This window comes from Cynara cardunculus (genome assembly GCF_001531365.2).
Source record: "Cynara cardunculus var. scolymus isolate 2C chromosome LG 11, CcrdV1, whole genome shotgun sequence".
NCBI classification, from domain to species: Eukaryota; Viridiplantae; Streptophyta; class Magnoliopsida; order Asterales; family Asteraceae; genus Cynara; species Cynara cardunculus.
Window position 1 is genome coordinate 8,773,419 of NC_037538.1, and position 11,512 is coordinate 8,784,930.

At 34.2% G+C, this 11,512-nt stretch overlaps 2 protein-coding genes across 5 annotated transcripts; both read left to right on the forward strand.

Moving 5' to 3' along the window:
• The first annotated feature begins 495 nt into the window (after nucleotides 1-495).
• LOC112521705 (vinorine synthase-like) lies at nucleotides 496-1,791 on the forward strand. The gene has a single exon (XM_025130699.1). The coding sequence runs from the start codon at nucleotides 496-498 to the stop codon at nucleotides 1,789-1,791; it is 1,296 nt and encodes a 431-aa protein (XP_024986467.1).
• Nucleotides 1,792-4,379: 2,588 nt separating this feature from the next.
• LOC112521341 lies at nucleotides 4,380-9,329 on the forward strand. Of its 4 annotated transcripts, none has more exons than XM_025130144.1 (6): nucleotides 4,380-4,475; nucleotides 4,646-4,745; nucleotides 6,553-6,799; nucleotides 7,287-7,374; nucleotides 8,681-8,747; nucleotides 8,986-9,329. In XM_025130144.1, exons 3-6 carry the CDS (start codon nucleotides 6,691-6,693, stop codon nucleotides 9,037-9,039), a joined length of 318 nt encoding a protein of 105 aa, XP_024985912.1. In that variant the 5' UTR covers nucleotides 4,380-4,475; nucleotides 4,646-4,745; nucleotides 6,553-6,690; the 3' UTR covers nucleotides 9,040-9,329. The 4 variants fall into 4 exon arrangements, with proteins under 4 accessions (XP_024985912.1, XP_024985911.1, XP_024985908.1 ...); XM_025130143.1 differs by having other exon boundaries at nucleotides 4,382-4,475; nucleotides 4,609-4,745; XM_025130140.1 differs by having other exon boundaries at nucleotides 4,382-4,475; nucleotides 4,609-4,745; nucleotides 6,558-6,799.
• The last annotated feature ends 2,183 nt before the right edge of the window (nucleotides 9,330-11,512 follow it).

Below are 11,512 nucleotides of genomic sequence, written 5' to 3' on the forward strand. Positions count from 1 at the left end.
TTATATTAATGTTAACTTTTGTTTATGAAATTAATGTTATATTGATGTTAACTTTTGTTTATGGAATTAATGTTATATTGATGTTAACTTTTGTTTACCAATTTGYCCTTATCATTGAAATAAAATAATTTTTTAATATTTTTTATTTTTTAATTTCCTAAAATAAAGTAAACTAATCTCAGCCATTGATCAAGAAAATTGACGGATGAGATTGGTTTACACGGTTTATACAAATGGGACAAGTTTTTATTTGAACGCTCCTCTCTCTCTCTATATATATATATATATATATATATTTATATTGTAATAGTTTTTGTTTTTAGGAAGGAATGTTATTTTGTGGCGATGATAGCTATGTGAGGTATATATCTTTGGTCCAATAAGTCATTTTTCATAAAATATAACGAAGATTTTGTCCTTAACAACACACATAACTAAGAGATTTATCAACATAAATTGAATCAGGTTGTAGGATACTAATAACTGATTTAACCTATGGCATTTAAGGTCGAGATAAAGGCGACCCACATCGTTAAACCATCGTCCTCCACTTCCGACCACCTGGAAACCCATAAATTATCTCTTTTAGATCAGTTATCGCCTTCGGTTTACCCTCCGATAATCTTCTTCTACGATACAAAGCAAGACTCGAACCTAACCCCTCTGCTCAAGGCCTCTTTGTCCAGAGTCTTGGCCTCGTTTTATCCATATGCTGGACGTATAAATGGAGACGCTTTTGTTGATTGCAATGATGACGGAATCCCGTATTCTGAAGCCATTGTTGATTGTTCTCTATCTGATGTACTTAAAGAATGCGATTTGAATTTGATGACCCAATTTGTTCCTTTAACTGAGGAATCTGTGAATCCTGACCACACGATTCCGTTGCTAGTCCAAGTGAGCTTCTTCAAGTGCGGTGGAATCGCAATTGGTGCCTGTTCTTCGCATAAGATCGGTGATGCGGCCAACTTCTTTACGTTTATTCGCGAATGGGCAAATGTTTCATTGAACGATAACTTGCTTTTGGTTCCAGATTTCACCATCTCATCTCTATTCCCTTCGATCGGTTCCTTGAATTTCAACACCGGGATCAAGATTCCGATGAACGAGAAACTCGTTCGAAAGAGGTTTGTTTTCGATGCTTCAAGTATATCATCACTCAAGGCCCAAACAACCCCTTCCACACGCGTTCAAGCCGTTTCTGCGCTCATCTGGAAATGCGCTATGAACGCGGTCAAGACCTCCGTTCATGGACCAGACAAGCCCGAGACAAAATCATCGATAGCGATGACGCTCGTGAATATGCGAGGACGGCTCAACCCGCCATTGCCGGAGACCTCCTTCGGCAACTTTGTTGGGTCTTTTTTGGCCGAGAAACGCTTTGACGACGATGGCGAGATTGAGTTGGGTGGCTTGGTGGCTCAATTAAGACATGGGTTTAAAGAATTCTGTGATGTTTACATGAAAGAAGTTCAAGATCCCAAAGATGGGATGCTTGCAATCTTGAATTATAGTAAGAAAATTGGGGAAATGTTGCAGAGGAATGGAACTGAAGTGTTCACGTTTAGCAGTTGGTGTGGATTCCCATTGTATGAGATTGATTTCGGGTGGGGAAAGCCAAGGTGGATTAGTGTTACAAACACGCCATTCAGGAATGGAATCATGATGATGGATACTAAAGAAGGGAATGGAATTGAAGTTTGGGCCAATTTGGAGGAAGACGTTATGGCCATCTTTGAACAAGACCATCACTTGTTGGCTTATTGTTCTTCGATTCCATGTGATCAATGAAAGGTAACAAATAGTCCTTCTCGATTCCTCTCTCAAAACAAAACAACATCATAGAATAAAATCAAATAACAAGGACAAAGAATAGAACGAATCATGAATAATTAAGAATCGACAAGTTTTTGCTTTTAGAATCGAGATGTATTCGTTTCATTGTGTGGGTATACTTCTATTATTGGTATATATATATATATATATATATTATTTCGTTTGTAATCGAACAAAAGATGAAAAGGTTTAATAGTTATTTCTTATGTTTCATCAATTATCGCCTTATCTAATCTCCATACTTATCTTAAATGAGGTCTTTCTTCCACATGATACAGAGATCACATTGTGTTGGATCATGAAATCGGAGTCACAACGAAAAGAAGAAGGGGAAAATAAACTATGACAACATAAAAATACCTGACCGCGTGCTTAACCACCAAACTTCAGACATGGGAACATTATTAAGATTTTGCAAAAGGTCCAATCTTGGACAACATCTATAACATTTGCCGTAGGAATAACAGAAAAGTTGTAAAAGGAAAAAAAACACATTAATTAACCGAAAAAGCACATATATAAGTTACGTTATAGGCTGTAAAAGGTAAATTACTTTCTAAAACTTCCAACCCTGGACATCATAACATCTATAAGACTTCTAAAACGTCCAACCCTGGACATCACATCATCCAAAAGATATAACGTTTTCCTCTTCCTCTTCGTTTGTAGGTGGAAGTGGAACTCGTTTACAGTAAATTCAATAGATGAATGTGGATAGAAAGTGTAAACCGTAGAAACCAGATCTTTAATTTACTCTAAGTAAAGATCAAATTACAAAAAATTAAGAAAATTATGGTTTTCATAAATATAGTTCCAAAATTACACCAGTGACCTTGGGATTTGCATTTTATTACGTATTTCATTCCTAACCCTAAAGATCATTGGAGCAGCCCTAAAAGCCACCACATGATTACCATAATCTAGCATATTTTTGCGAATTTATTGAAAAGACGATCGTTTGTTTTGTCACGATCTAGCTTATTGAAACCATATTTGAAGTAACGTTTCAATAAGCTTTAGGAATTCTTTTTCCATGTTTTCCAGTTATACCCTTAATATTTTCGTTATAGATTAGGTTTTTTGCCCTAATTCTGTCAGCTTTATCTACGTCAAGTCGTCGGGTCTTTTGCACAAATTAAATATTTTTATCGTACAACTTTTGATGCCTTGTACAGGTGAATAAAGTGTTTATTAATATAAATAAAACAACATAAAAGAAAATCCACACTTGTACCTCATCTCCAACCAATCCCTTATTATAATCATCTTCTCCAGCCAATGCCTCATCTCCGGCCACCATGCATGAAAATACACTCACACATCAAAACACACCAAATTAGCCTAAATCCAAACTAATCCACCAAAATTAAACTCAAAAATGTGTATTGTCGAGATCTCAATAGTGTCTAAAAAACATAAAATCCAACCCATCAAACTCAAAAACAAAAACCATGTGGGACTGTGAATCCATCAAATTTGCATTTAGTGTTTCCAGGCATCAAACTCAAATCTGTGTACCCATCTAGCGATGAATCCATCAAAATCGAGATCCGACAGAGCAAAAGTTTGTCGAAATCTTAAAAAACTCGAGTTCCATAAAGATTTGTCTAGATTTGGTCCTTTTTCTTGTGCATATCTTCAAATTAGAGGCTTAAAACTGTCTTTTACGAAAAATCATACACGAAAACCCCCACTGGAAACCAGATTTTAAAACCAACAAGTTGAAAAAAATGGAGGATAGAGAGGAGTTGAGGAGTTGCATGTGCGGAAAGGGTGGGGGGGTTGAGGAGTTATGAATTCACAAATGTTATGTTACGCTATTCTTTTACTACCAAAAAACAAGATATAATTGTAGTCACAAAAAGAAATGCAAATTATATTATCTTAAGATCAGTTACAATAATTATTTTCTTGTTATATCTTATATCTGTCTGATCCCCGATTGTGTTCAGAAAATCACCATTATACTCATAACCTCCGTTTTAACTCATTTCATATCCATCCTACCTTAGAATGACGTGAGATGAATTCCTAAAAGAATCCGTCTAATTACCATCCTTACTTCACATTAATGGAAAATATTGGGTTTCTAAAGTGAAAATAAGATATTTTTCCAAATAACGAAGTTTACGCCGTCTTCCCCTTAGATGAAAGGCCTACGGACACCCAACTCTCCCGTACCAAACTTCTATATAAGATTGACAACGTTTGTTTTGTTTGGATATGGTTTAATGGTTCTGCTGAATATTTGACCAGATAAGTCATATGATCCATGCAGATCATCTGAATCATTAAATTAGACAAGTTATAACTATTTTGATCGACACACGAACTTAAAAGGAAATTATATTGTCAATGTGAGGTTCGGAGGGGAAATCTTGAAAATCAGAAGTTCAAACATTGGCCTATAATGTTAACCACTTAAGAACTGAAAGGGGGTTTTGTAAATATTTTATAAAGTTAAGGGGGTAGAAGTGACTAATTAATAACTTTGAAGCTAAGGAAAACCGGATCGTTGTAAAGCAAACCGAAAGAACCCAAGGGTTCAACTTTCAGTGGGAGTTGGCAATCAAAGAGAATAATACTCCACACATAATCTCACACTTGATCAAATCAACCAATAAATATCATGTTCTTCGGTAAGTTTCAGATCCTTTCTCTCGCTTTTCCCTTTTGATGTGACAAATTGAAGCTGCAAATTTCGGCAATTTCAAACTAATTGTCCGATTTAAGCTGCAAATTTCTTTTTATCTTTTTGTGGTGATTTTGCAGGTTACTGTGTTCACTCGTTGTTCGATTTGATTTACAGGAGATCCGTTTTGGTTCTTTGACGTTCTGTTTCTTGATCTTTAGATGCAAATTTTCAGATCAGTTTCCAGTTGCATCTGCAAAATTTTCGAATTCATGGGGTCAGTGTTCGCCTCTTTCGTTTTCTCTTCTTCGTTTGCATGTGTAGATTGAAAAATTGTATTAGTCTATCAAATACTACGAATGTTCTACGAGTAACTGAAATAACATTGTATATTTAGAGGATCCTTGCTTACATATATGAAACTTTTGATTTCTTTTGCAAATTGTAGAATATGAGATTACATTCTTATTCATGAATTCAAAAAGGAACTTCATATTATGGACTGATACTAAGAAGAAACTTCTAATGTTGTTAGCCAAAATGTGTTGCTTCAGTTATTATTACTATTCTTTTTGGGGCAGGGGGTGGATGGAGAGGAGGGGTTTACCATGTACATAGGAAAATGTTCAATGTAGTGTGTGTGACTGTATGATTACGCTGCTACCTCATAGTGTAATGGTTGAAAATATAAAAGATGAGGAACAAATTGGAAGTATTGAGAGAGGGGGTGGGGTGGGTTTGAAATCATCTTTTATTTTTATCATGGTGGTTTTCATTTTCTTTGAAGCTTGCAGGTAAGAGGAGGCTAAACTCTTACATTCTTTACCTTGTAATTAACTACAACCAAACAGCTATTAGTTCTTCCAGTGAGCTTCAAGCTCAACTTTTCTAAATGTACGTAATCTCATTCCTTGGTTGTGGTGTAAGCAAAAATGACGATCAATCTGGACTTGGGGTGTACTTGGGCAGTGATGAGATCTTGTTTTTTTTTTCCTTTTGCAAAGAATTTTGATATTGGAAAATAAACCATGCATATAGTGTCTATTTGTTTAATCAAATGGACTATTGAGAAAGAAACCTTTTTGTTTGATGTCTGAAGCTTATGCTGTGTTCTTATTCATTTGGTTATGAAAAGGTGAGGGTAAGTCTATGTCTTTTACATGTAAGATGTTAATGGTCATTCATCTATTTCCTTTTGTCATTATTCCTGGGGTTGTGAGATTTCTATAGAACTATCTTTCTATGGGGTAGCAAAATCAAGTATTTCACACAATGGCATAGGGCAGAATGTGCATGTTTGTTCTATGTTAAATAGTTTAGAATTGGAGAAATCATGGATATATGCAAATTTGTCTCTTGAGCTCTTATTGCTGAATTTCTTAGCCATGTGTTCTAACTGCATTATTTTCTAACATCTTATAGACAACATATACTTAGCCATGTCATGTTGCACTATAATTTGCTAAACCTCTGGTTTGTTGGACTATGAATTTATAGAATACAGTTTGAAAGTAAGCCGTCGGGCAGTAGTTTTTCCAACATATGATGACTGCATCTGTCCTTGTCTATCTGCAATTTCAGTTTTGTCTTCCGATTGGATTTGCAAGTTGCGACTTCCCATGATGCCAAACATAATAGAACATTGCAAATCCATCCAATTGTGTGGTGTACAGATCATTGAACATTTGAGCCTCAGTATCTTCCGAATCTGTGCATTGGTTCAAATAGTCAAAATAGAACTTGATATTTAAGAATTATAAGAATTGGTTCCATATTTGTAGCTTTAGTTTCACAAGTAAATTTCAAATATCACAAAGAATAGGAACCCACCAAAGGGCCTTTGGCCTAGCGGTATGTGAGTCCTTGGACTCCTAGGAGGTCAAGGGTTCAAACCTCACCAAAGGCAAGGAGGGTGTGTGAGTATATTTGATCTATTTCCCGTATATAAATATTATATACTTCAAAAAAAAAAGGAACCCTACCATATTGCAAACAGCAGGATTTTAAAGAAAACTTGGTTATTGTTGCTGTGAAATTTAATTTATCCTAATCATTTTTATGGTTGTAAACCTTATTTGCAACAGAGCAGAGGGTGTCTTGGATGTTGTACTAAGCCCCCACTTGTGACTACTGATAATAAGCCCACAGGTGGTCTTGGAAAAAGTGCAGATACGAGTAAACCTAGTATATTAGAGGATTTTTGGAGTAGTAGCACGTATGAGATGGATAATAGTGCACCTCAGTCTCAGATAAGCGCATCATCAACTAGCAACCTGGCAGCTGATGCCCAATGTAGTTCTGGTAGCAATCCTTCAGAATTTGTAAATCGCGGTATGTTCTTCAATTACTCGTTTGTGTAACATGTGAAATCAATACAGTGAGACATCTGAGTGTGCTATTTACTTGAATTTTTCAGTTTTCGTCGAGTTTTACAGTATTCTTTTTATGACATCCACTTACTTAAGATATCTCCAAGTCCATCATCTATGTTTTGAACATATCTTCCGTTTTTACTTCATATCTTTAGGTCAATTTTAGTACCATCTTTGGCAGCTAATTCTTTAATCTTCTTGTTCCAAGGAAAAGTGTCCCATCTTCCTTTCTGATTCTTTTTTTCCATGTAAGTGCCACCATTTCTAGGGTATAATGAAATGACCATGTTACCATATGGCTATTTAACTATCACTACTACTATTATGGCATCAGGCCTTGCAAGTACAGTAATTACTGATGGCAAACTGGAAAAGCCCCAAAATGTTGTACATTTTGAGAGCATGTCCTTGACTAGATGGAGTTGGTAATTTTTAGTTGCTTCCAGGTCTTCTTCTTTGGAACCAGTCAAGGCAACAATGGATTGGAGAGAAGGCACCTCATCACCATAAAAAAGCTCAAGAATCTGTTATAAGGTAGGAACAAGTACTATGTTAAGCTCAATCTCTATTCTTCCATTATGTTAGAAATGAAGGATAATATTTACTTGTTCTTTTCATGATAGCATGTCATAATGTAGGTTTATAGAAATGCACACATCAAGAAGCATATCTAATTCGAAAACAATTTTTTTTATCTTGGTATCATTAGGAAATTTGTTAGTCTATTACCATTTCAGGATGTTCTAAATTATGTCATCTTTTTCTTCATACAATCTTCTATCCCAAAGTAGGTAATTTAAAATTTCTCCGGTAAAAAATTTAGCTACTAGTGGAGATAGTGGTTTAATCATTTATTGGGACACTTTCTATATGTATCCGTTTCTACATGTAGATATCAACTCCACATATTTGGTGACAGGAAAGTATTCAGTTAGAAAAAGAGAGGCGAGGGGTGGATCTTGAATAACCAAGGGATTTTCTTAACTGTGTTTTTCGAATATATTATTTTTTAAAATGGAAGATCATGCTTGAACATTCTAGTGAAAGGGAAAAATGCACTTGTGCTTTTTGTGATGCTTAGAATTCTAATCCTGCTACTCTGTTTCTTGTGCAATAAGCTTGAGCTTCCTGAGCATCGGATTAACTGTAACAACGTCAATATATAGCACAAGCAATAACAGTGACATAGACAACCATTAGCTTGTTATCAAACTTCTTCAAATCATCCTCTTCTTTTTTCTGTTAAAGACTGGCCAAAATGTTTCCTGTGTGCGACAAGTTTGTCTTGGTGATCAAGGGTATGCAGCAATGTAAGTACACAAGTAGTTCGGAGTAGTAAGAGCACTTCAATCATTGATGTGCTATGTCATTTACAAAGTTACAAACATCTGTTAGTGGTATCTAAAAAAATGCAATGCATAGGTTCTTGGAGACAGGTAGGCTACCAACACCCTAAAATGGCTAGGAGGGGATTTTGTCCTATTAGATGTCAGTACGGCATTTTAAGCTGGTTAGTGTTTCCTTGCTTGTTTTAACCCCTTTTTCTCACATATGTTCCAACTGCCTTTACTATTCACTGTCCTTGATACATATTTGCACAATCATTTGCTTCATTTTTTTCATCAGTCTCATGTTCATGCTTCTTTTAGAAAACAGCCTCTCTAACCCCTTGGGATAGATGAAAGGTTTGCTTACATGCTATCCCCCAGACCCTACCTCTGAATGAGATATACCGAGTACATTTGGTTTGGTTACAGTTCTTGTATCGGCAAAGGATCTTAAAGTAGAATCAAGGGCCTTAGCTGAGCAAGCAAAATCTAACCGTATTTTTTTTCTACAGTTGGAATGCAACTTACGATAATTTGCTTGGGACGAACAAGCCTTTTACGCGGCCCATCCCTTTACCTGTAAGTCTTGCTCTGTATAGCATCTTTCTAGTCCATCCAAGAAAAGCTACCTTTCGACTTTTGAAAAGCAAATGTCCTTTTTTTTAGTTCAAATTTTAACCACGTTCACGTTCTTTCAAAAAGAAGTCTTGAAAACCACCTAAAAGGCGCAAACTTTACAACAAAAAAGTAATCAAATTTGTACCTGAAAATTGCTGGGTTTGAGTTGTTTCTGAATCCCAACATTTTATTCTGGCAGGAAATGGTAAATTTTCTTGTTGATGTCTGGGAACAAGAGGGGCTGTATGACTGACATTGGATTGTAATGGGTGTAGAGTTGTTTGTGTGGCATATCTTTTATTATGTTGATATGATCTTCAAGTGTTATGTATGTTTGGATTGGATCGAAATGGAAGGAGAGTTTGAAGAAGGCTGCACCAAACCTACCAACTGGAATCTGTCTCCAGTTCTGGTGAAATTCTTGTCTATAATTCTATTATTAAAGAATGTTTCTTGATCTTGATGCATGATTTGGGGTTCTTTAAAACCAATGCAAAACAACAAATTTTGTTGTATGAATCAAATCCAGTTTTATTTTGGTTCAACTTGTTATATTATTATTCCATTTTCTGCACATTAATCATACATAGTCACTAACAACTCACTGCTTGGACCCCTCGACAAATCTCAGTTCTACAGCCTCTTTGCTGTCAGATTTTGCGGCTTTTGAATTTGTACGCTGCCAACACAGATATCACTCAGGCAACACCGTAACACTATAAGTTTGGGGTGTTATTTGGTAGGTTTCTTTGGTCTGCGGTTCCAACTTTTTTCAAACTACCCGATAAATAAACCGAATAATATTATGTTTACTCGGTTTTGGTTTATTTGGTTCTGTCATCGGATATACTAAATAAGGGTTTTGTTTTAACAAGGCTTGTTGAACAAAAGTTCATCTTAGGGAATTTTGTTTACCAAAATACTTAGCAACTTTCTTAGTAAGTTGCGAAAAAATAGAACAAAATAACTCAAATTAAATATTAATAATATTAGATTAAATCAAACCAAAACAATATAAATATTTTATTGTAATTTCATTATTACGACCCGCTTCTTGAAGAGTTCCTTTCTTGTTTATTTAGTGTTGTATTATCATACGCTTATTAAATAAACGCTTATCCATTAAGGATTGGTTTCAGTGAGAAGAATAATTAAGATGAGAAACATAAAAAGAAATCTTCATCCTTTGATGTAAATTAGGATGAGATGTAGCTAATCATTTCCCGTATCAAGCACGATCTATTGGTGGGTTTTAAGGTTAAAGGTGATCAAGGGTTTAGATCTTTTCTTACGTTTTTCACTTTAACTCTCATTTTCACATGATCCTTAGCTACCTGTAAGTATCACATGATCCTATTTAACTTATCAACAAACATTTTCGGTCATAAAAAATAGACTGCTGGTTTTTTACCTGGTTAGCCTTTACTTGAGAAGAGTCTTCTCACTTAGTTATCAAATAAGATTCTCGATTCTTTCTATACCTATTATCGAGTAAGATTTTAGGTTTTTTTCATGTTGATGCAAAAGTTATAACCCTCATTAAAAAGCTCAAAGATTGACAGCGAGCTCCCTGGTTTGCCAAGTGGGATGAATTGAAACCATTTGCAGCCCATTGCCGTATTTTCTAAACATGTTGCCAAGGCCAATTCAAATTGATATATGAATTGAGTTGCTTTAACCGCAAAACCTTCATTAATCAATCCACCAAATGTAAAAAGAAATCCATAATCATGTATCTCTTTGATACTTTCATATTACTTTTCTTTCTTTACACATTTCACGAATCTAACTTGAAATTTCTCAAATCATCAACTTTTCCAAAGTTTATAAATGGATCACTTTTTTTTGTTTATCAGTTAGTTATTAGTTAATTTAATATAGTTTAAAAAAAACTTAAAAATGCGCATGTATTCACAAAGTATTTTCAAACTTAAAATTAATGGATTATGGATTACAATACATAAAGTCTAGTAACTTATATTTAAGACTGTTACTTAAATGTTTTATACTATACTAATATGGGAAAAGTTCAGAAATGAGAACACCTATAATTTACGCAAATGCGATAACACTTGTAAGTTCATTATTCTGTTTTAAGTCACACTTTTAGAAGGACCGAGGGGAAAGTAAAATATAAAATAAACATTTATCTTTTTCAGGAATATCCAAGGCATGCACTGATAAAATGGAAAAAACTGTAAATCATATAATCAACAAACATAATGGATAATGGTGGACATGATCATCATTTGTTTTTGATTTATCACAACATTATCACAAAAAAAAAAAATACAACATAAAAAGTCTACAACTTATAAAAACATTATCACAACAAAATCACATCATTGTCAACAACAGAAACATGAGGATAAGAAGTTATCGATGATATTAATACCATTTTAAGAGATAAAGAAAAATCTAAAATAATAAAAAATTGTTGATAAATACTAATTTATTTTTATTTATTTAAATTTTTATTTTCAGTAAATAAATTGGAAACTTAAAAATAGTTATTACATTTTCGTAAAATAGGAATGTTTTACTTTAAACCCCATCTATTAATATAATAATATAAATATACATTAATTACAATAACAAAAGTAATCGTAATCTTATATTTCTTTTATTAAAAAAAAGAACATGATTTGAGATACTAAACACGAACACACATCTTTACAGCTACCTTTTATTTATACTTATTTGCAAATTGCAACTAACAATAATTA

Bases quoted from the DNA above. Each gene is read 5' to 3' on its own strand.
- LOC112521705 (XM_025130699.1), top strand. From the start codon at position 496: ATGGCATTTAAGGTCGAGATAAAGGCGACCCACATCGTTAAACCATCG.
- LOC112521341 (XM_025130140.1), top strand. From the start codon at position 4,690: ATGCAAATTTTCAGATCAGTTTCCAGTTGCATCTGCAAAATTTTCGAA. The intron at 6,800-7,286 runs GTATGTTCTTCA...AGTTGCTTCCAG, and splicing joins TTCAGAATTTGTAAATCGCG to GTCTTCTTCTTTGGAACCAG. The intron at 8,748-8,985 runs GTAAGTCTTGCT...TTATTCTGGCAG, and splicing joins CGCGGCCCATCCCTTTACCT to GAAATGGTAAATTTTCTTGT.